Source organism: Berghia stephanieae, chromosome 1 (genome assembly GCF_034508935.2).
Source record: "Berghia stephanieae isolate SIO BIC M18660-M18661 chromosome 1, UCSD_Bste_1.3, whole genome shotgun sequence".
NCBI classification, from domain to species: Eukaryota; Metazoa; Mollusca; class Gastropoda; order Nudibranchia; family Aeolidiidae; genus Berghia; species Berghia stephanieae.
This window is the reverse complement of record NC_088360.1, coordinates 137,198,089-137,223,619: the sequence shown is the minus strand read 5'-3', so window position 1 is coordinate 137,223,619 and position 25,531 is coordinate 137,198,089. Positions and strand designations below refer to the sequence as shown.

General features: G+C 34.2%; 1 protein-coding gene across 3 annotated transcripts in view; it reads left to right on the top strand.

Moving 5' to 3' along the window:
• Positions 1-575: 575 nt before the first annotated feature.
• LOC144963315 (E3 ubiquitin-protein ligase HECTD1-like) overlaps positions 576-25,531 on the top strand; it is a 56,128-nt gene continuing 31,172 nt past the window's right edge. For 2 of the 3 annotated variants that reach the window (XR_013643610.1, XM_078897240.1), the window contains exons 1-22: positions 576-1,232; positions 4,206-4,440; positions 5,206-5,301; positions 5,993-6,124; positions 7,015-7,340; positions 7,994-8,205; positions 8,655-8,731; positions 9,202-9,300; positions 9,879-10,002; positions 10,389-10,671; positions 11,316-11,457; positions 11,772-11,942; positions 14,769-14,997; positions 15,399-15,574; positions 16,034-16,195; positions 16,804-16,941; positions 17,856-18,002; positions 18,298-18,392; positions 19,588-19,602; positions 22,025-22,133; positions 22,785-22,919; positions 24,458-24,600. Coding sequence is in view for 1 of the 3 variants with exons in the window: in XM_078897240.1 (XP_078753366.1) it covers positions 1,093-1,232; positions 4,206-4,440; positions 5,206-5,301; positions 5,993-6,124; positions 7,015-7,340; positions 7,994-8,205; positions 8,655-8,731; positions 9,202-9,300; positions 9,879-10,002; positions 10,389-10,671; positions 11,316-11,457; positions 11,772-11,942; positions 14,769-14,997; positions 15,399-15,574; positions 16,034-16,195; positions 16,804-16,941; positions 17,856-18,002; positions 18,298-18,392; positions 19,588-19,602; positions 22,025-22,133; positions 22,785-22,919; positions 24,458-24,600 (3,386 nt within the window). In the remaining 2 variants the exon portion in view is untranslated. The remainder of the gene's footprint in view (positions 1,233-4,205; positions 4,441-5,205; positions 5,302-5,992; positions 6,125-7,014; positions 7,341-7,993; positions 8,206-8,654; positions 8,732-9,201; positions 9,301-9,878; positions 10,003-10,388; positions 10,672-11,315; positions 11,458-11,771; positions 11,943-14,768; positions 14,998-15,398; positions 15,575-16,033; positions 16,196-16,803; positions 16,942-17,855; positions 18,003-18,297; positions 18,393-19,587; positions 19,603-22,024; positions 22,134-22,784; positions 22,920-24,457; positions 24,601-25,531) is intronic. The other variant, XR_013643611.1, reaches the window with a different exon arrangement.

The window sequence follows — 25,531 nt, the reverse complement described above, 5'->3', positions numbered from 1 at the left end:
CTTGTTTCAACAGAAAATGACTAGATTTGACTGTGTTATGAGATAACAGACGGAATCATAATTTAAAGGAAACTCAGTTTAGTCTGTTAATTGATCCCGTTGCTGAACACTTAACTTTGTGTTGGGCATCCGACAATCTGCGGGATGCTTTACTATGAACAAGTGGTCATTTCACTCAAGATGATACAAAGTTCAGCTCATAAATATGATGGCATTTATCCACCACGGATTCCTTTTTCAAATGCCCATCATCTACATAGTTTTATGATATTAATTCAGAAAAGTAAGTGGAGCAGGTACTTGTGTTGATAATAACAGAAAATGAAGTGAGTAGAAAAGTGCCAGAAGACAATAGAGGATAAAAATTTCACAGCGATGAGGGATCGTTCTAGTGGTGGATGGCGTCGACTGCAAGATGTCCCTCTCACGGCCAGGCGGAGTTGTAGTATCAGTAAGGTCATGGGTTCGAGTCGCCGCAAAATTTTTGTCTTCTGGCACTTTTTTTCCCCTACTCACTTCATTTTTAGTTTTGTGATTACTGTTTTGACACTTAGCAACATCGTAAACGAGAACGAGGCATTACGAGATGTTAGTAAAATTAGACAACAGACGGACAAGAACAATAGAACAAACATAAAGGTTTTTACAAGATGTGTGTTTATAAATAACTTTACTTTTATTCTATTCTTTGTGGTTATTCGCATTAGATGGGAAATACATCATGAACGATCAGACACCTTTTATTTGATTTGTTGTTTGTAGAGGTGGTGGTGTGATTTATAGCGTTGTCAGGAAGACTTATTTTCATTGATTGTTGCAATTTTTTTCTTCCAACTGGATACTGACTGGGAATTGAACAACAAACCTCACGCACGTCGTGGCTGTGGCAAATCTCACATAATTATAGTCACATCCATAAATTCATCGGAAGTGCGAAATACTCATTTGATTATAATCATTTCCTCTTACCTGCCGTACTCGTTTTCATCCAGGTAGTCTAGTGCTGAAGTGAATTCAGCGCTGAGCTGAAGACTTGCACTCACTTTCTATGAGCTTACACTTACAAACCTAAGCCTAAGCTTTGGTCAGAAAATGGGAGACGTAGATCCAGAAACACTCCTGGAATGGCTCCAAATGGGACAGGGAGACGAAAGGGACATGCAGCTGATCGCCCTTGAGCAGCTTTGCATGCTTCTTTTGATGTCTGACAACGTTGACAGATGCTTTGAAAGGTGAGTCACCGTCCTGTCATAGTCATAATCATATTCATATTATTCATATTATTAATTCATATCTCAGATCTCCCCATTGTCAATATCAATGTATTCATTTTCCACATTCATTTCGCTCTGTGAATCATGACTGACTTCATTAACAATCTTATTCTATAGACTGTATGCCAGTATATAATGTTCATGAATGAATGAAAGGAATAGAAAATAATACACTACCTCACTAACACTAACACTAATATTATTAAATAACAGCAGATTATTTTGAACAGTGTCTACGTACACGGTAATCCTGGGCAGTTTAGTGAGCAGCAGCAAAGGGAGTCAAATTGTGACCCAACTCGCCCATTAGAACGTTGTGACTGAAAATTGCCGTTCAATTAAAGATGCATAACTTCATTATAAAAAGAGGAATATCGCAGATATTTTGGTATCATTATTTTCGTTACTAACCGAACACCTAGCCTCAGGATCTACATACCTGGTAACCTTGAATCTCACCTTTAATGGGTAAAATTGTATTGTTATTGTTTGATTAAAAAACAAAACAAACACACACACACACACACACAGAGCGAAGTCTGTCCATTGCTTGTTACCGGAGCTACCATGTACATAGATCCTGAGGCTAGGTGCCCAATTACTGTGTGTAGACACTCCCTATTTTGAATTTTCATTGTACTTTCCATGCTATCATTATCATCACTGTCATGTGAAAAAATATCGAAAGAAGCTATTTTAACCACCGTATGTATATCAGCCAATCAGAAGCACTAATATCCATTGAGTCCCTTCCACTAGCGCTACCACCCACTGAGTCCATACCACCAGTGCAATTGTCCACCGAGTCCCTGCCACCAGCACTATTAATATTAATTATTATTATGGCGTATTATTATTGTCCACCAGAATATCACTCATAAACAAAGAAGAAAAATACATTCTAGTTTTAGTAACATCATCATCAGTGATGATTCTGATGATGACATACATATGTACATTGACCTTTTTATTTTCGTTAACACCAACATTTTTTTTTGGGGTGGGGGGGGGGGGGGGTTCTCTTCCTCCTTTTTTGTTGTTGTTTTTCCTTTTGGTGAATTTTCTTCGCACAGTTCGTGAGCTGAAATTTAATAGAAGGGGTGGGGGGTGTGGTGTGTGCACAAAAACTCAGAAAAAAAAATAGGTTTATGACATTTCAACATTTAGTTTTCTGTGTTATCCGATGATATTTTATATGAAGTGCTGCCACATAGCTTGTTAAAATAGCCTACCAAGATAATACCACAGTAAGGTGACAATCGCCTGCCAAGATATCACTGTATGGTGAAATTAGCCTACCACACTTTTATCATCGTAATGTGAAAATCACCTACCAAGATATCACTAATCGCCTACCATAAGATGAAAATCGCCAAACACACTATTATTACCGTACAGTGAAAATAGTCTTCCAAGATATCACTGTACAGTGAAAATAAGCTACCACAATATTATCATGGTACAATGAAAATCATCTACCAAGATATTACCATACTGTGAAAATAGCCTACCACACTAGTATCATCATACTGTGAAAATAGTTTACCAAGCCATTGTCACCGTACAATGAAATTAAAAGAGCTTTTCAACATGATTCTAATTCTTATGATACTGATACTCATCCAAGTTTTTGGACACATCGGTTAATCAGAAGAAAGGTTGTTATTGGCTGAAATATGGACTCCTATTTTCTTTTTATTATTAATTGATGAATTTTGTGACCTACTGAAACTGTTGCATTTCTGGGAGTGGCCTCAATTTGGATGTCAAAACTAGCCTAAAATGGCCGTTGACATTTGAGTAATAGGTTTTTCCTGGGGTGAATTGAGGGTAGAGGGATAAAACTTTGGTCTGAATTAAATTTTAATTTGAAAATATTAAGATGATCACGTGTGGCAACAAGAATTTTGATTTGCCAATTTCTGATTTTTTGATCACTCAAAGCTAAATTATACCCTATTTTATCCACGATCAAAAGGGAGACCAAGTGGTATTGGTTTTATCATTGGTAACTTCAAATGATAGGGTTATTTGTTCTGAAGAAAATGAGACATAAATGATTAAAATCCATTCATAAGCAATAAAAATCCCTGTTTTTATTCTTTTGAGTTTGAGACATATCACTCATAAGGCCTCTAAGGCCGTTTATCAGCCCACTGCTGGAGTGCCAAATGCACGGACGTTCACCAAAGTATCTAGTTTAGGCCTCAACAATTGAAATCAGCTTCGGCTATTCAGACTCGAGTCTGAATAGTCTCCCATGGAAGCATAGTTCGGTGGTTTAAAAAAAAAAATTCAATTTATTTTAATTGACAATTACATATAATTGATGCAAATGAAAATAATAATGGTGTTGATAGTAACTGAACAGGTAGTCTAAACCCGCTGAGAAAGACAAAATCATTGATGGTTGGAAGTCCAGCTAGATATTAAAAAGAAAAGAGTTAAAACCTTTCAAAGGATAAAAAAAAATCATTCAAAATAAATGTGGTCTAAAGGAAAAGCCTTTCTAGCAACTTTACACATCCATTGAAAATCAGGACAAAATAATAATTCATATTCCGATAGTGTTAGACAGGCAACAATCCTACAGCCCGAAGAATGGATATCAGCTGTCAGTTTGAAATTAGTAAAACAGAATTTCTTCTAAACTCTTCTTCTGCTTCTATCAGTTCCACCCACTGCCCGCATTGTGTTCCCTGCCCTGTTTGCACACGCACATTTTAATTTGAGTCCAAATAGCCCAGGAGACTATTCAGACTCGTCCGAATTGCCACTCGCTCAAAATCTAATCTCACTCTCTAGATCAGAAATCAGTATGATTCTGCGCTTAAGTATTGTAGATAATTGTAAGCATTATATTGCAATTTCTCAATTTTATAAATGCTATCAAGTAACAGATTATATCAAATTTTATATTTATATTTCTAGCTGTCCTCCAAGAACGTTTTTACCTGCCTTATGTAAAATTTTTCTGGATGAGTGTGCACCAGACAATGTGCTTGAAGTCACAGCAAGAGCCATCACATACTATTTGGATGTATCCGCTGAATGCACACGCAGAATTGTTGCTGTTGAGGGAGCCATCAAAGCTCTTTGCAATCGCTTGGTGGTTGCAGAAATGTCCTCCCGTACTAGTAAAGATCTAGCCGAACAATGTATAAAGGTAAATTTTTATTTACCCCCTTTCTTTCTTTGTTAAATTTATATTTATGTTGACCATTGCTGAAATGTTAGAAATTTAAAAGTCAAGAAAAAAAATGATAAGCAGATTTAATTTTTAAGATACATTATACTGTTAATAGATTTCAGGAGTGTGTTAAAGGTCCACCATTATCTTCCCCATTAGCTGGACTTCCTTACTAGGCTACAAAGCTTGGGCATTTGTTCTTCCTTCTTCTTAAACTCATCATCGATCACCAAGCTGTATTATGTTGTTTGTTTTGTTTTTTTTTGTCCCTCATTACTCAATTGTATCTTCATCATTTAAAGCCTTCTTAAAGCAAAGATTCAAGACCGTTTTATAATACATTCTGCTTTGATCTCCCTGTCTGTGACCAAGACATGTAACAAAGGCTTCTCTTTTGAAAGGGCTTTATAGATTGTAGTTAATTGGTTTGTCTCACTGCAAATTCTGGTATTTATATACGATTTGAAGCCTCTTGTTTGTCAAAATTATGTCTTGGTTATAAAAATGACAAGTTAATGCTTTAAATGATGCATTTAAAAGTTGTTAACAAAGGTAAATAGTTTGATACATATTGGATTACATTTTGAGTAAGGTACTGAAAAACTGTGGATTTGTATATTAACTTGTTATAAATTATTTTAAAAACTGTTTAATTCCTACTTCCTTAGATTGAGTGCCTTTGTTTTCCTTTTTAAGGTAAATAATTTATATATAAATATAATTTATCGTACATTGTAACAGGTGCTCGAGTTGGTTTGTACCAGAGAGTCTGGTGCAGTGTTTGAGGCAGGAGGGTTGAATTGTGTGCTCACCTTTATCAGAGAGCATGGATCTCAGGCAAGTGTACCAGATGTTTTTGTTTTTTTTCTTTGCTTCCTTTCTCAGTGCTTAATTATATTATTATTTAAGCTATCATCATAATTACTTATCATAGTCATGGTATTTATTCATTCTTCTTATTCTTATTTTCATCATCATCATCATTCTTATTCTTCTTCTTCTTCTTCTTCTTCTTTTTCTTCTTCTTCTTCTTCTTCTTCTTCTTCTTCTTCTTCTTCTTCTTCTTCTTCTTCTTCTTCTTCTTCTTCTTCTTCTTCTTCTTCTTCTTCTTCTTCTTCTTCTTATTATTATTATTATTATTATTATTATATTATCATTATTATTATTATTATTATTATTATTATTATTATTATTATTATTATTATTATTTGTATTATTATTATCATTATTATTATATTATGTACTATAATATAATGTTAGAATTATTTGTATAGTATCTTTATTCAATCTTGTTGCTCAGAGGCCCTTGATTATACGTGTATTATTATTATTATTAGTCTAATACAATTTTCAAAGTTTTTCCATATTTTAGCTTTTCCTAACGGGACAAGAGAAAAGTCGATACAGTAAGCTATTTCCTTACCTTGACATGTAATTATAGGATTCATTATTGATCATATTTAATGGACTGCATTAGACCATGAGAATGCTCACCAACATCAACTGTATTACATCTTCTCATCAACAGGTTCACAAGGACACCCTTCATTCCTCCATGACTGTAGTGTCAAGACTATGTGGGAAAATGGAGCCTCAAGACTCGTCCCTGGAAACTTGCATTGAATCCCTTTCTACACTTCTGGACCACGATGATACTTTTGTATGGAAACCTACATTGATATGTTTATCCTCTCTATCTTAGTAACTTTTATGAAATCACTTGTTACAGTCAGTCACCGTTTCAGGACACTAGTTTATTACAAAGTAAATTCGGATCGACCTAACAGTCTGGTTAAAAAAACAAATAATAATAAACTCAATGCATAGAGGATTTAAGTCTTTGCCCTTGCTTGTGCTTCAAGTGCTGTATCAACTGAGAGATTGGGACTCTCTTCTACTGTCTAGGTCCTTCTTTATATCTGTCAATGTGTTCGGAAACAACTGGAATTAGTACTGGCCTATAATAACCAAAAAAAAACCCCAAAAACAAACATGCAAAAAAAAACTTTTATCCTTCGTTTCGGATAGAAACTTTTACTTTTGATATTGGTGGATTGGTATGCCTTCTAACTTGTCATGAATCCTTTAACCTGAGAAATCGTTTTTCTGATAAAAATTTATTTTGTCAAATAAGACAATGTAGATATATTTCTTAAATCCATTCTTGACCCCCTCTCCCCTTCCTTCCTTCCTTCCCATTTCTTTTGTCAATTGAAAATCTATATTCTCTGATATAGTAATTCATTTAAATTTACAATTTTAATTCATTTACTTATGAAACTTAATGCATTTTATTTTTAATTTTCAAATTCTTTTTAGCTCTCCTTTTTTACATTTTTATGGACTTAATGTGAATAATAAGAAAGAAAGAAAAAAAAAGAATTAACATTGATGTATATATATATCTACATTTTAAAAAAAATCTTAAGTGAGTAGAGAACTTTTTTGCCTTGTCGGGTGTATCATTTGTTGATGACACGCATGCAGACTGTTAATGTTGCAATACACATCATTTCACCTCAATTTCACTTTTACTTATTCCACATTTAGGTTGCTGATGGAGCCTTGAGATGTTTTGCATCCCTTGCAGACCGTTACACAAGGAGGTCTCTGGATCCAGCTCCTCTGGCACGCCACGGCCTTATAGAGGACCTTCTAGCTAGACTGATAAAGATTGGGGAGACCAGCCACAATGTGTCTGTCACATCTACACCAGGGAAGTCTTCTGTTGGAGGAGATGGAAAAGCAAACTCCAGTGTGTCCACTGTAATCAGCTTGTTGTCCACATTGTGTAGGGGGTCGCCAGGCATTACACACGATCTACTCAGGACTAATTTACCAGAGGCAATAGAAAGTGGACTGAGGGGTGATGAAAGGTGAAGAATAGGAACATTTATAACTATAATATGTTTCTGAATACCAATTAAAAAAAAAAAGAGTTATTTTTCTTTCAATTTTTTTGGCTATTTATTTGATATTTTAGATTATTTATTTGGCTACAGTTAAAGACCTGCAGATCTGTAGATACTCTTTCATTGTGAAGTTTCTGATATTGTGACAGAGTATCTTAACTTTCATATATACATATGGTTTGCAAATGTTAACTTTTTTTTGTACTGAGGTTTGATAACTTATGTTTTATATATTTTTCACTCTCAGAAGTAGGAAAAATGAATCAATAACCTTGTCATTAGATCTTAGTCTGTACCATTTTATCAGAATTTGTTTGCCTTTGTTAACATTTTAGATAATCCCTTTTGTAATTTCTTTTTCTTGTGAGACTGTCCCATCATCTTCTTTTTTATCGATGTTGTAGTGATTTAAAAAAAGACACTTAAAAGTCCTTTAAACGTTAGGTGGGATGAAAACTTTGCTTTAATTCTTATTTTTAAATTTATTTTTAATGATGAGATTGTGAAACATGTTTGCTCACTTTATTATTTTTTTCTTCTGTGTTTGTTTTTGTGGTTGGATCTTGTTGTTCTCTTTAAATTGAAATTTTTAACTCATCTATTTATGTCGCGATCAGATGCTGCTTGGATACAATGCGACTGGTAGATCTTCTCCTTGTTCTGCTGTATGAGGGGCGTCAGGCCCTCCCCAAGTCTGGCATGACCACTATCACCAGTCGTCTACCAGGGCTGCGTAGAACTGACAGCACCAGTGACCGATCTCATAGGCAACTCATCGACTGTATACGCAGCAAGGACACTGATGCCCTTATAGATGCTGTAGACAATGGTAAATATTTTTGGTGCTATCTTGTATATTTAAAAAAAAAAATTTCTCCTGTTTTGTTTGTGGTTGAGGGGGCCAGTATTTGAAGCACATAATTTTTTTTTTTTTAAATATAGAATTTGAAGATGTGAACACTTTTTCCTTAATTGGTGTTTTACATATAGATACATTCTATTTTGTAATTGTGCGATCATAACATTCTCTGAAAGATGATTTAAATATAAATACAATGTGTTTCCCCACCTCATCCAAATTTGAAAAGTGACTCTGCTGTTTTTTTTCCATGTGCTCTTTATTTCTCAAATTTAGATTTAGATATTTTCATGATTTAAAAGTAATGTATTAGCATGATTTTCTATTGTCCCATTTGTATTTCTTGGCCTGTTCCCCCCTCGGAACTTTGTAACTATGATGCAAAATTGCTATATTTAATTTTGATCAAACGTTTTCAGGATTTGAAGTAAATTTCATGGATGATGTTGGACAGACATTATTGAACTGGGCTTCGGCATTTGGAACTCAGGAAATGGTGAGACACCATATTGTATACAGATAATTTTATATATTATTTTTTCATTTTAAGTTTTCAAATTGTCATCCATGTTAAATTTAAGACTTGTGGATTTATAATAGATCTATTCCCATCATGGTACCAATTATTAGTTTTCAAGTATATTGACAAGTGCACTTTATTCCTTGATTTGAATTCTGACAAACTGATTCACATATGATTTAAAAAACAAGTATACAACTAATGCTTTCTACAAAAATGTCATAAGAGAATTTGTGTTTTTTGTTTTTATTTAATTATTTTCTTGTCTCTCTCTCTCTCTCTCTCTCTCTCTCTCTCTCTCTCTCTCTCTCTCTCTCTCTCTCTCTCTCTGTCTCTCTCTCTCTCTCTCTCTCCCTCTCTCTCTCTTTTAAAAAAAAAAATTTGAAAAGAAAGTTTTTATGACTAATGATTTTCAAAGTTTATAAAAATGTTTTGTCGACACCCAGGTTGAGTTCCTTTGTGAGAGAGGTGCAGATGTAAATAGAGGCCTAAGATCTTCATCACTTCATTATGCATCTTGTTTTGGCCGTCCACAAATTGTAAAAGTAAGTATGAGAAACATGATGAGACTTTTTTGTGAGCAGCTTTGCTTGCTCATTTAATCCATGCTTATCTAGATGAATTGGCCTTATTTTAAAGCACAGTTCAAGTTCTTAATTTTTTGCATATGGGAGTGAAGCAAAGGGTGCTTTGAATTTTCATTCTCCTTTTAATAAAACACAGATTGCATTCATTAATAAAGAAAATAATCTTCCTGAACCATAAGTCCCAAGGGGCTGAAGTTTAATTGAGAATAAAATGGGGAGTATCCATTGCCAGCTACCCTATGGATAGGTTATTTGCATAATACAAAGTACATTCTGCTAGATCTTTAGCAGACCCGGTTACCCGATATCTGCTGAGTGGTCTAGGAATCAGAAATAATCTTGACAGTACTTGGCACCATTTCTAATCCCTTTGCTTGCTGTGCAAATGGTCTAAAAACTTAGCCATCACGATCCATGGTGCATAACTCGTCACAATTTATGTCACACTGTTGCTTTGCTCTTATATTTTCAAAATCAAATTATCGTTTCCTAACTGAATAGATAATTGATGAAGCCATAACCATGATTCGTTCCAGACACTTTTGCGTTACGGAGCTAATCCTGACTTGAGAGATGAAGATGCCAAGACTCCTCTGGATAAGGCAAGGGAGAGAGGGGATGAGGGGCATAGAGAAGTCATTGCCATATTGCAGTCACCAGGTATGTTGATTCATTAATAATTTTTACATGCCCATTACCATTGTGAAAGGTTTATAATGTTATCAGTATTTTAAATTTGGTTCTGCCCTCTCAAAAATTGTGACGGAAATGAAATGGTGCATTAATGACATTAAATCCTTTATTAAATTGGTGATGTTAGCTTTCTTTTTTTCAAAGATTTAGATTGAATCAGAAATGGAATTGAACTCTGACTATGAAGAAAATACATGATTTGTTAAATAAGGGTTAACAGCTGATTGCTGAAAAATGTCCCCAACAACACTTTTATATATTTTGATTTAAATATTCTTTTTAAAAAAAACATTGGATTTATTATTATCATCATCTTTTGAAATGATAAAGCACTTTCACTTTTGGCTCTTCAGGAGAACATATGGCTCCGATTAGCCGAGATCCTCTTCTGCCACCGTCAGGAGGAGCTTCCACCTCATCAGCCTCATCATCACCTCTCTTGGTCAATGCCCCGACACCCATGGAGTTGGAGGAGGAACTGGAAGAGAAGAAGAAGGTGGAAAGTCAAAGTGAGGAGGAGGGGGGTGAGACATCCAAAGAAAACAAGGGAGATCCCGAGGTTGCTCCGTTGTATGTACGACACCTTCTGCCAGTGTTTACTGAAGTCTTTCATGTTTCCATGCTGCCATCTGTCAGGTAACTACAACATCTGTAAATTGCACTAGTTATAGAGACTTGCTGAAAGGTTTTTCTTCCTTCTTCTTGTTTATTTCAATGATAAACCTTTCCACTCTTCCATTTCCTACTATATAAATGGAAAAATAGTAATGCAAAAGGAAATACCTCCCCACCCCCCATTATAAATACAACGATGAAGTGAATATTAAGCTGCAAGATGTTGCGAACAAAAACAAACATAACAGGTTCATATCAAGTAATTTGTTATTTTTTGAAGCTTTTATATTATTTTTTATTTGATACTTTTAACTTAATGATAATTATAATTCATTTTTACATAGGAGATCTACCGTGGTCTGAAAGCAAGTATTTAAAATTTTGGTCCGAAAACTCATGCTTCAAATATTGATCAATTGAAATGACCCTCATCTGGGGAAAAATTTCGACCTTTTAAAATTTTCATTATTTGAAGGAAAAGAGTTGTGTGGAAAAAAATTTAAATACTTGTATTTTCAGAATACGGAAAATCTGCCTATGTAATAATGAATTATAGTCCCCTATTGTAACAGAATCATGCTGATGAGGACAAAGATAAGTTGTCCTGGCTAATTTTAAAGTCCATTTTATCAAGAGGTCAACTGTTGTGATTCTTTTATTTCCAGGAAAGCCAGTCTGTCTTTGATACGTAAAATGTTGCATTACATGGAGAAAGACCTTCTTGTAGAAATGACAGGGCCGGAGTTTGCCTCACCAAATTTTGCCTCCTCACTAACCGAAGTTCTTTCAATTGTGTTGGATGCGGAGGTAAGTCAAACATGTAGTCCTTCAGAGCCTTGAAGGCCCAGGTAGCTGGAGTTTATTCCAGTTTCTACAGTGTGAAATGAACTATAGCAAATTGCCTGTTACTCTTTGGATAGTCTATCACAAAATACTTTCCACCAGATCTAACAGGCCCAGGTACCCAATCACTTCTAGGTGGACAGGGAGTCAGAAAAAAATCTGAGCTTCATCCTGGATCAATCTCGGTTCCTATCAGGACCTCCTCTTTTAAAAATAGCAGGTTATTTTTTCATTTAAAAAAGTAATGTTTTTTTTTTTTTTGGTATTAATGGTTCCAGGATGATGATGATGGCCACATGATAGTACTTCAAATGATGCAAGACCTGATGTTGAAGTGTCAAGAAATATTCCTAGAGCACTTTGCTCGTCTGGGCCTGTATTCCAGAGTTCTCGCCCTGGCAGGTCCCCAACTTACTGAACAGGATGGAGCAAAGACTAAAGATGACAAGGTAGGCCAGAGACAATGATATTTTCAAAATGTTTGTACTCTTAATTGTCCGAGGTATTTTATATTATCAGAAGTATGTTTAGAAATTTAAGTTTAGTAGCATTAATGTTATGGATGATATGGTCATGGATTAGCTTGTATGCTTACATTGATTTTATACCACTTGCAAAATTTAGAATAAAATTTTCTTACATTCTGTTCAGGAAGTAGGAGGTAATGCTCTTAAATTCTCTCATAGCCACCACTCTTTCGTTGTTGTCTTTTGAAACGGTGAATTTCTATTTTTACATACTACTCTATAGACACCTAGTGGAAGGGAACAAAACCACGCCTCTCAGACATTCGTCATAATGTAAACAATAGCAGTGGTTGGTAAACATCGTAAACTACAGTTTTACCATCGTGGTTTGTGTCTGAGTAAAATACCCACTCATCTACTGCTTGATCAATAGAACCAATACAGAAAACTATGTGTAAACATGAGCGTTTATAATCTGATTGAGAAAATCGTGTGATAACTAGTCGCCCATATGGCGGTGTAATAAAAAAAATCGATAGTTTCTACGAGTGGACAAAACTCACAAAAACAAATAATTCATGAAAACAACAAGCCACAACACTGAGATACAAGTCCGGTGTGAAAAGGTCTTTGTAATTATTCTTTGTCCACCATTTGAAGGATTGGATTTGGTAGATAATGCAATCAATATGTGATAAATGTAAATCAAAAGAGAAAAGAAACCTATGACAGAAATTACTTACTTTTAGTACTTGTAAAGAAAATCTGCAAATCTTTTTATAATTTGTTTATTGAAATCTGGAATGGCATCTATTTCAGCTTTGTGAATTGACAGAATCATTAACGAATTTAACCGCTCCTGTTTTATTGAATTTCGCAAGAAATTTTTCACTCTTTTAGGGGTGCTAAAACAACGTTCAGGAGGTCCAGAAATACGATGGAAGTGGTTAAGGTCAATATAGCCTATAGATGTCCATGATTTGTTAGTGTTTGTTGTATCTGTAAAAAGTAGACAATAAAAACAAAAGAAACATTTTATTTTCTAAACTAACTGTGAGCCATTCATGTCTGTCATACCATGTCACTGAAAAAGAGCGTTTTCGAGATTTCCACACCTGTGTTAATTCAAAATCAGTTGGTTGGTGAGGAACTAGTCTTTTTATTTCTAATTTGTCATCTAGTGTCAATCTCCCAAACGATCGGTGAAGCAAAGAGTCAACTTGATTCATTGCAATTCATTATTTAACAAAACAAAACTTCAAAGTATATCTCAAATAATGGAAATCAGTGGAACACGATTAATGATTGCACAAATAAAAGGTAGATTCAGATCTTAAAGCATGTCTGTCATACCATGTCACTGAAAAAGAGCGTTTTCGAGATTTCCACACCTGTGTTAATTCAAAATCAGTTGGTTGGTGAGGAACTAGTCTTTTTATTTCTAATTTGTCATCTAGTGTCAATCTACCAAACGGTCGGTGAAGCAAAGAGTCAACTTGATTCAAAGTATATCTCAAATAATGGAAATCAGTGGAACACGATTAATGATTGCACAAATGAAAGGTAGATTCAGATCTTAAAGCATCACAAAGAAAAAATCACTCCACTTAAGTACTTAAAAAATAAAAAAACACACCAAAGTATAGCTGTTGACATTCTTCGCTTTCTCTCTCTGACTGACACAAACACACACGCACAAACACACACATACACACACACACACACAAATAAACACTCATACACACGTAACGATCAACTCGGCACTACAAGCAAGAAAAATGTTGGTAAATTCGTCCACAATGCTTTGTTGCAAAGAATTACTTTATTCAATAATCGTGAAAAAGAGGTGGGGGGGGGTAAGTTTTATGTTGTTTTTCTTTGCTACTCACAAATAAACTTGACAATGATCAGTGTTTTTGACAGTTAATGTAATATTTTGGATGGCCGAAATTACCCTAATTATGACGTAAATGGTGCAACATTGGCGCATCCCTCCAGTCCAACGGTGGAGCTCTCAGATCCTGGCACAAGCGATACTAGAGGATAGAGCATTAACTGGAGCTTGGATTGCTTTGCACCACGGTGTTGATTCAGTCACTAATTCGTGCAGTGATGTCACCAACACACGAGTCGGCGCAGTGCGTGAATCGGAATCTTGAATAGAGCGGAGACTAAAAAGGCAGTATGTTATTGGCCAGTTGGCGAAAGACAGTGGAGTTAAAATTTCTGTTTTATTTTTAATTAAATTATGCTGTTAATGATTTTTAAAAGATTGGTGTGGTGCCTGGCACCATTCGATCCAATGGCCCCACGCCACTGCCTATACCTGTTTTCCAATTGCTTTTTGTCGTTGTCTTGGAGTGAGATTACTTAGTTTTGTCTTGACCATGACCAGAGTCCTTGGCTGGGAGGAAAACAGTCGAATGTGTAGTTATAGGAGGTGACCTTTTTTAAATTGTAAATCTTCTGTCTGTTTTGTACTGTTGTTTTTATTTTTAACATTTGAGTGTATTCCTCTTTGTGTAATCTTGTGCTATTGTCTGGGTGAGACTTTTACTTTTAGGTGATCTCAAACTAAGTACAGTGATAGTGTGCTCTTGGAATCTACATCTGTTCCCTATTTGAACCATTCCCCTTTGTCTTACTTTTCCCCTCAAGTCCTTTTAATTGCACATCTAGAATGTTTTTACTTTTCAATTTTCTTCCTTTTTTACTGGCGTTGATATGCCCTAAATGTATTGCAAGTGCTGTAAAACCCTTAAAGACAAAAAACAAAAACTGGTAAAGCACAACTTGTTTTGATTGTAGGATGAGGATGAAACTGCAGCCACAGATGCTACAGAAATAATAGCTGGTCGACCGTATCACTGGCGTGACTGGTCCATTGTAAGGGGCAGTGATTGTTTGTATCTGTGGAGTGACAGCACTGCCCTAGAACTCAGCAATGGAAGCAATGGGTGGTTCAGGTTCATCTTGGATGGCAAGTTGGCCACAATGTACTCCAGTGGTAGCCCTGAGGGTGGATCGGATAGTTCTGGTAAGTTTGGACACAGTTGTCGCATGTAATTTGATAAGTCATTTGATGAGTTTGTTGATGTGCTTTCTTATGAAGTCAAATACATTTTTTTTTTTATCTTATGAGGTCACTGACCACACTTAACATTGCTGGTCTTTTTGTTGTAAACTTAACAATTCATACACAGAAAGCTAACAGAGAAGTGGGTTTATTTTATCTTTTACCTTTATTAGTCTTAATGTTTTAGGTTGGAATCATTGGAAAGCACCAAAGCTCATCACATCTTTGACTTTTGATTTCTTTCTCTCTTGAAGCTTAAGTTTATGACAAAAGTAGCAACTATGTTTTGGTATATTAAATATATTCGTTGAAACTTAATGTTCAACTGGAAGTAGAAATGATTTGAAACTTGACCTCCACAGAAAACCGAAGTGAGTTTCTGGACAAATTACAGCGTGCCAGGAGTCAGATCAAGACAGGCACAGCCAGCCAACCTGTCCTTTCTACCTCTGGTCCTGTCAGGCTGGTCGTAGGCAACTGGACTCTCACATCCCTCAAAGATGGGGAATTACAGTTACTGAACACAGATGGACAACAGGTATGTGTTTTTTATAATTCGTAAAGTTTAAAAAGCTGATTTAGGTCAAATCAATATTATCATCATGCTTGAATATTCATACATGATTTATTACTGAGGTGAAAATTTTAGTGGAATTCCTAATTCCTAAAATCAAATTTCTTCTCCCTTATCTTTTACAAAACTTGATTTTACACTAACCTGTGATCATATATCTGAACAAGTATTGGAAGTCACAATAAGATAAATGAATTAAATGTTTTGGATTTTTATGAAATTCAGTCTATTTGCTAAAACATGTAATGCAAAAACCTCATGATATGAATGGATGAATTGAGTTCTTCTAATTTATACCATAATGCGCTTTCTTATGACAGTTATTCTGATTTTAATCACAAGATGAATAGTTTTAGTCACTATATAACTTTCCTACCCAGATTTAACATTGCATTGTATTAAGTAATGTTCAACTTTCCGCAGGCCACAGTTCTTCGGGAAGACCTAATGGGTTTTGTGTTTGAGTCCAATCGTGGTACCAAACATTCATTCACTGCTGAGACCTCCCTTGGTCAAGAATTTACAGTGGGCTGGACTGGCAAGAAAAGTCGAAAGATGCAGACGAAAAATGCAATGAAAGACAAAGTATGTAATTTGTATGAAGCTGAGACCAAAAACTACTCTGCTTATAATTTAAAAAAAAAAAAATTTTCTTGACTCTCATGGGAATCTTTCCTTATTTTGTGTGTTTAGATTAAGCACTACATTTCTTACTTTAAAAAATATTTTAATTTTATGTTTACTCAAAAAATTAATGAAAGTTAAAACTAGAATTATCTAAACTGAAAAGATTGACAAACTGGAAAAATTTGATGCTTTGTCAGCTCTCATCTCTTTACTACTGTTAACAATAACAAACTCTTGATTGCCTTTGCTTATGTCGATATAACTGCTAAACCAAAATAATTGCAGAAAATTTTTTGTTTACATTATACACTCGCCTCACTTTAACTGTGGCCCATAAGTCATAGCTCAAGTTCAAGTTGATAATATTTTTATTTATAAAAAAGAGGTTATGAGGAAGGATCATTTCTTAAAACTTTACTTTAAATTTAGTCACTATGCTTCTACTGAAATATGTCTAAATTGAAATAAACAGCCAATAACCTTGAATTTTGGCATAACAGGTGATTACTGTATATCTGTTTGACATAGTAAAATACAACCATTTGACATTCTCACTTTAAAATCAGGTACGAAGTTTAGCAAGGGAATTGTACGAGGAGTACTTCAAGGCAGCTGAGGCTAAACCTAGAGGTGTTGTGTCCAAGCTACGTGCCATTGTTGAGCAGCTGGAATCATCATTTGCACAGCAACTCAGCCAAATCAAGGTATGACTTCTTCTTCTTCTTCTTCTTCTTCTTCTTCTTCTTCTTCTTCTTCTTCTTCTTCTTCTTCTTCTTCTTCTTCTTCTTCTTCTTCTTCTTCTTCTTCTTCTTCTTCTTCTACGGCTACTTTGTTGTTGGGGCACCCAATGCCATCATGCTGGTGACAAGTGCTGCACCATGTTGTTTAAGCTCATAAAGGCCACAAATTGTTCATGACTTGGTACTGTCACCTTGTCTTTTGGAGATTGTTTTTGGTTCGTGGGATCAGTTTGAAGAGATGCCTTCATTATAATTGATTTTGTTTTCTGTTTTCTTTTCTTCTTTTTCTTTGGTTTAAGTCTTTAACAGAGACACTGATCCTAATTTAACCACATTATTTAGCTGCGCTATAATCCCAATAAAGCCAGAGTTATATCCCTGTGACAGATCTTTCTTGCAGATTATAGGTCGGGTTAAGAGTGAAATTGAATCCTGTTTTTTTTTTTTTAAGAGATGAGTGCTTAAAATGCATTTTGTAGATCGATTTTTTTTCCAAATCTTTTAGATTGTTCTCATCTTCATTATTACATGGGTACTAGATTTCCGGATTAATCCAGATTTTCAGCTCTTTTAAATGGATTATAATTTATTTCCGACGTCTAGATCGTCTCAACATAATACCACTTGAATGCAATAGGTCACGTTTCAATATAAGTTTCTGGCTTTTTAAAATTTGTTAGAACTGGATTTCAAGCTTTTTTAGCCTGAGCTATGTGCACCCATGTTATAGTGATTTTAAAAAATTCTTTTAAATGAGTAGAGCAATGACAATACTAAATAGAAGCAAGTGGATTTGAAATTTGTTGGCTGCCTGCTTTGTTTATACTTTGCATCGTGACTGTAATAGTGTTTGATGATTGGGTCTTTCCTCATTTCAGCCATCCAATGAGACAGTTTCATGGTGTCAGGAGATGCGTAGTGCCCTAGAGGAATTGGTTTGTCTTTTGAAGGATGAACACACAATATCGTCATTTGAATTGTACAACAGTGGTCTAGTGCAGACTTTACTAAGTATTCTCTCTTTGGTAAGTTACATGTGGTAGAGAATAAACTACATGTAGTATTTTACAGTGGACTCCCATATTTATTTATTTATTAAAAAAAAAAATTAGAGGAAAATAAAATTTTCAAGCTAAAAATCAAATTTTGTAGCCTCACATAGGAAATCCTGCTAGGTACTGACAAGAGTAAGGGTGTTCACTTTTATTTGACTTTAAAATATTTTGATGTGTGATGTGGATTCATATTTCTTATGTTCAATTGTGAAGAGTGTGACTTGCTCAAATCATTGTATACAAATTTTGCACATCTTTATTTCAGTTTGCTGATGACTGCTCTCCGAAGGAATCCAAAAAGCAAATGAGAAACAGAATAAATATCTTCAAGAGTGTTTTTCATGATCATGAGAGAGAAAAGTAAGATTTTACTTTATTAATAATTACAGAAATTGTGATATCTTTTCTTGAAAATACCCATAAGAATTATTTATTTCTAATCTTACTTCTGCTTATATAAAAATATATATACTTTGCTAGTTTGTTTTTTTTCTGAATCCCGAGAGCTTGTTTGATGATTGTGTCATTAAACTGGGTTAATATTATACAGTCATTTTGAGCAACTAGGAACATATATTTGCTTGTCCTCAACGCTGTTTAGCAGGATTATTTATTCTTTTCATTTTACTTAACGGTTTATGTAGTGAGATAAGTCATACTACAAACCTTGCTGTATTATTGATATTGAATTGAAATTTATGACATGAAAAAGGAAAGTGGATTTTACCCAGACCTGTCTTTATACAGGTGGAATTGGTATTCAACACATGTTGTTAGGTACTGACAAGACTACACAACAGAATTTTGAGGAGACAAAATTGGTCAAATTACGATTTTAAAAAATAAAAATTTTCAGCCCAGATTATAAAGAAATCACACAATAAAAATACTTTTAATTCGCTTAGGAATGGATAAATGACCAAATTGAACTTTACTACATCGATTTTTAGGGTAGAAATCATTCACTTTGGGTTTACTAATTCTTTCCTCTTGAATTTGAATATTGTTATACCTAAGATTCATAGATTTTTTTTTTTCTGTCTTTGGAAGGTCTGCACACATACTGCAGTGTTAGGGAGTGATTGCATCATGATTATATTGATACGTTCGACAGCTGTTGATCTCCTCTTAGTCATTTCCAATTTAAAAAATTTTTTTAGAAGTCTTTTGTACTTTTACCGGAGGGTTTGAAATGTACTGCAACCTAATTAATCATTTATTCCTTACATTATGTATCATAATATATAGCCACTTACCCAACGATTTTCACAAAGACAGCAGTAACAGCAATGCGATCCAATCCAATCCATACTGTTGCAGCTTCAGTCCTGAAGATAGACGCAACACGTGTGTGGTGTGGGATGGCTCAATAATTATGTTATCCTGTGACAAAAATGTTTTCTGATTCAAAAATGTTACTGCTGTTTTGATGAAAATAGATCGATCTGTGTGTTCAAAATATTTTTTTTTAAAAACAAAAAAGTTGGGTACAGGGTTAAAGGATTAATTTCTTGTAAATTAATTCCAATTTGTCATTCCTATTACTTCCTCTCAGCTCACAAGATGAAGGGTGAGGATTTTTCCTTTGTTCTTGATTATCAAGGATAATGCATGACTTATGATAAATATTACGGTTTTGCTTTGCTTATTTATCCTGTTTTAAACTATCACTTCCTTTTGGATATATAAAAAATGTTTCATCTTTTCTATATAATGACATTTTTTTATCACTTGTTTAATGAATAATGTATCGCTCATTTATTTTGCTTAATATTCTTTTAACATCATTCTGCTTTTAATGGGAAATTTTGTGAATTGATGTCCTGCTTCAGCTTTTGTTATTGATGGGGGAAAGGGGTGTGTATGCAAAGCATGCAGCGTGTTGATAATTTAGCATTTTAAAATGGTGGATGTGGCATAGCTTGATACCAAACACCTCGTTTGAATAGGGAACAACAGTGTGATGTCAAAATACTGGTTCCAATCTCATTGGAAGTGTGAAATCATCCTCTGGAGGACTTGATACATGCATTGTGCAACTGATCTTCTGGTTTCAGAGCGACGGCGGTTTATTTTCTAGCCTAAATTAATGTTGGTCTTCAATAAAGATCATTCATCTTCGCTCTTTTATGTCCTATAATCATAAGAATCTACCTATACATCCTGTTACTAAAATAATTATGCCACCTTATAATTCAGTATGTAACTTTTTCATTGGTAGTTCTCCTTAGGACTGATTACACACTTCAAGGAGTTTTGAACCAGGAGTGAGGAAGGTGTCATGTCACGACTTCAACTTTCCATTGCATCTTAGATTATTTAGTGGCTGCATGAAATTTGTCCTTTGCTTTTTATATCTTAAAAGCGGATATATTTTATTATCATTGTTTATTGTCCACACAAGGTTGATTCATTTATAAACTTGCTTCAATTGTTCTATCACTTTGAAGTATAAAACTCTTACATTTATTCTCGTTTATATTCTATATTGTATTCTATATTATAATTTTATTATTAACATTAGTGATGACTGCATAAATGCCATAAAAGATAAAAAGGGGGGAGGTGGGGGATGAATTGGTTGGCATGTGTTATATTACAAAAGTAAAGATTCAAGAGCTTTATTCTCTTAATTCACATCAGGAGTAATGCTGGGCTTTTTTCTTCATTGAACACTATGTGATGATATGAGAGGAAAATGAATTCCCATTGCAGGAATCTTGATTTATTGCCATTTTGATTTAGATTTAGTCTATTTTTCTAAAAAATCTCGGGATGGGGACTCGTGCGTTTATGCTGTCAGTGGTATACAAAATATTTTGTTTGCTTGTTCTGTAATATATCTTTCATCCATTTTTTATTTACCTCTTTTTTGCCTTTGAAAGATGAAGAGTTTGTAAAAGAAAATTATTGAGTTACACATTTAATTCTTGTTTTCACTTTATCTTTGAAAGCTTTTTTTTATGTTATGTATATTTCAGTTCCTGAATTGTATGTCATACAAAATTAATTTCTTTTTATTCTTTTGTTTAATGCTGATACATAACTAAATTTTTAAAATATTATTATTATTTTAAAGAATAATTTGCTGCCCGAATCATTTCAATTTATGATTTTTGATTGGTGCAAATACAATTAACAAAGCATGTGTGCTTTAGCAATGGTTAGGGATTTTCACTTTTGTTTTGGAACTAAACTGTTATTTTCTTCAACATGATATATAAATTAACACATTTGAAATTGCTACTTCTGCTTGGTGAAGCAGAGAATAATATGAAACCCACTGCCTTAATACATTATTATATCAGGGTGAACTTGATTACTCTGGAATCTGCATAAAGTCAACACTCTTAAAGTCAACTTCTGCTTAACTCCTCTTCTTGGTCCCAAATTTTTTGATTCTTTTTATCTAAGTTTCTTCCATAGATAATGAATATACTCAACCTTGCTTTATTCAACCAATCTTTCTTTTAGTATTGATTCACTCGTGACATGTTACTGGAGCCCTACCTATATTATCGCAAGGGTGCCATTTTTCAGCAAAATTACAGGCTTTGTAAATTTTTTAATTTCCTTAAAATTGACTGACATGTGACAGAATGCAAATAATAACTAATACTAATGCTACTATCACTGAGATGGGTATTTTGTTGGTAAGTATCAATCTGTCACCATAAAACAAACAAAAAAGTCAAAATTCTTTTCTTAAATTGGCAATTGTGTTATCAGTATCTATGATTTATGCCACCCTGTTTCTGCAACTCTATTATAGTTCTTTTAAATTCACCAAAGTAAAGATCGGATGCATTTTGACTATTTTATCATCCTTCCTTTTACCTGCCGAGAAATGACCTTAAAAAGTTGCTATCGCTGAAGGAAAAAAAAAAAAAAGACACAACAAAATAAACAAAATTAAAAACCAACAAAAACCCCAAAACAATGCCCCTTGTCATACAGGTGTATATATATATTGTTTAAAAACCTGTTCACAGGGTAAGCCCAGCCGTCCAGTTGACTCGAAAACTTATATCAGCACTTGAGACCATTGAGAAGTTACCAGTCTACTCATATGACGTGCCAGGAACTGGTTATGGACTTCAGGTTAGTGGTTTAAAGTGTTCATTGTAATGGATAATATAAGAAACAAAAACGGTGAAATTTAAAATAGAGAAGATTTTTTTTCTTCTCTTGGGTCCAACTTAATCTGGATATCAGATTCATGAGTAATTTCAAGATAAAGACAAATCAAAAAGATTTTCCAAACTGATTTGTCTCTGAAAATAGTACCCCAACACCTCTTTTAAAATACCACTGAAAATAATCTGACACTGGCATGAGCCGAGAAGAATGGTTCTTCACTTTTTTCAAATGGTCGAAGGCATTGCAATATGGCACATCATCTTCTGTCGGTCATTTTACATTGGACATTGTCATTGACCAGATATGTGACAATGAACACAAAATTCTTAGCCTCAGTATCATGTGACATTTTACATAACCCCTTTTCTACTCAGGTATGACTGATCACTTGACATTAGGAAGTGACTGATGATGTTAGGGTGGTATTGTGAAAGAGAGCATTTTACATAAAATTTAAAGTATAGGAAATGGCTAATGAAGCATTTGAAGGCTCATTCAGTTAGGTGAAAAGATGGAATTGCTTTCTATGAATTTGCATGTTGATTTGTTAATAAAGATGAAATGTCCTTTAAAATTAATTTATTTTTTTTCAATTAATTCTCTATTACTCAGATTTTGACTCGTCGCCTGAGACTTAGACTTGAGAAATCTCCATCAGAAAATACCCTGATAGACCGCACGGACCGATGCCTTAAAATGGAACCTTTATCTAGTGTTTCTGATCTAGAACGTTATTTACTGAAGATGGTATGTATTTGGATTTTTATCTCAATTTGCTTATAAGTGGAGAAAAGAGTTGCCTATAAGATTTGTACTGTTGTCTACAAATCCTTGAGCACCAACAGTCCCTCCTATATAGAAGACATTCTAAACATCTATGTCCCCAATAGAAACTTGAGGTCAAACAATGACCAATCAATCCTTGTCACACCTAAGACCTTGCGTAAAACAGGTGAACAATCTTTTCCATTTTCAGCCTCCCGTTTATGGAACTCTCTCCCATTACACGTGAGATGCTCGGATTCGTTGTCAACTTTCAAATCTCGTTTAAAGTTATCTTTTTACGTCATAAGTTGCAATCCTGTTATCATATTTTGTTGTTATTAAATTGGATTCGTATCACTTTTCCATCAACATTTGTCTTACCATAATATGTTTTGATTAATATCACTGTAAAGCGCTTAGAGCCTGTGACAACGGGGTAAAGCGCTATATAAATGCCATTTATTATTATTATTATTATTTGTGACAACTGGATGGGGTTTTTTTCATCTCCCACAGTGGGGAAGGGTGTCACTTGTGTTGTCTATGCCCCAATATCTGTTTTCCAAGATGCTTACTGTCTTTGTCTTGGAATGATTTTTTTGTTTGTTTTGTCCTTGCCAGAGTCCTTGGCCTGGAGGGCAACAATTAAATGTATAGTTATAGTTTTTTTTGAGATGGTACTTGTCGCTCTTCTTTCTGCTATATACTGTTATATTTTTTTGGTTTTGAATATATGGTGATATGTAAGCATCTGAGTGTATTCCTCTTTAGTCCCCTTTGAATTACTTTTTGTCATGTAGTTTTTAAATCTAGTATCATTTGATTATCCCATTTTCTTCCCTTTAAGTGATCCTGAAATGACCTTAATGTGTTGCAAGCACCGTAAAACTCTTGAGTACAAACACATACGCCTATAACCACTCTATCCCCTTTCTCATTTTGTGTTATATTGGGTTGAATCAAAATGATCCTAATTATGAAATTGGGTTGGGTTTTTTTCAGTTTAAGAAAATATATTTAAAACTTAGACTTACCCAAATATATAATGAACCGAGGAGATAAGTCAAATATGTTTACTTTTTTAATGCTATATTTGGGAATGAAGGGATTGTGTAAAAAAACAGTACAGTGGGATCTGCATAAACTCAATCTGTTCTTCTTCATCTAAATGTGTTCCAATGATAAAAGATAAAGTCAACCTTACTTAATGTCAACCATTCTTTTTGGTCCTGCATTGTTGGCTCTATTAGGATTCCACTGTAGTTAGCAAAAAAAAAAAAAAAAAAAAAATTCCTTAAGGTTAATCCTATTTTTTGGTCTGTTTTGTGCTGGTATTGCTCTAGTTTTACAGGTTTTGACTTTCCTTCTTCTTTTTCTTGTCATCGTCCAACATTTTTCTGATACTTTTAGTAAGAGTGACCTAATTTGTGTATTTTTGAAATTTTCTATTTAAAAAAGCTCAGTCCAATTTTCTTGAATCTTACACTTTTAATTCCAAGCATTATTTCTTTCTTCCTCAGGTGGCAAAGCAATGGTATGATTTTGACAGACAGACTTACAATTTTGTGAAGAAGTTAAAGGAGGCAGGGACAACCATGACTTTCGTCCATCAAAATGACTTTGATGAAAACGGATTGCTGTACTGGACTGGAACCAATGCCAAGTAAGTGCCTTTTTACTTATTTAGAACTATGAAACATTTCTTCATTTTAAATCTTCCTCTAACGTCCACCTTCACTCATGAAGATTTTGACATGAACGATAACATTAAGTTGGAATTTCAGCAGTGATCTAGAATCTCTATAAATAAATCTAAAATGGGTGTAGATGTGACTTCCTGTAGTAAATTGTTCCAATGTGTGATGGTTCTGGGGTAAAATGCAAATTTTCTGATTCTTAAATGGCCAGCCTTCTTTTGGTTATAATTGGAGAGTAATGAAGACATGACATACTAAAATGTTTAACTGAACTGCAACAAAGTTCCCCATTGGAAATATATTTATTCAGATTATACCAGAGATATTCCTGGCAAGAGGAAAAACCTAAACCCCTAGACAGTATGAGGTCGCTAAAATTGTTGTTTTTAAACACAATTTAATTCTGCATAAGTAGATTGTCTTGAATCCATTTGCATGTACTTTTTTTTCTACTTTGAGTTAGGTTTCTGTATGATAATCTTCTTCTTTTTTAAGTTCAATGCCAATCCTAGGCTTTGGAGGCTTCATGAGTTATAGTTATATCTCTTCACAGATCTTTGTCTGTCACTGATTCTGTCAGTATGGCTTTCCTTTACCAGTAAAATATTCCAGTATTCGTGTGTGAATTAACTTCTCAAATTCTGAAACACTTTTTCTGTTTCCCTTCAACTTTCAGTTTATTGATATTAAAGTTTGAAACTGAGTAGTGACTTAATATATATATTTATATATTTTTTTTTATGATTGAGGGGAGTTAGCTGGAACCACGGAGTGCTCGACAAATTCTTGGAGTGAATTATTAATTATTATTTCTCACCTCGTTTTTTTTACATACGACGGAACAGTGTTGTAAGAGAATATGTAAAAAAAACGAGGTGAGAAAAAATAATTGATTTT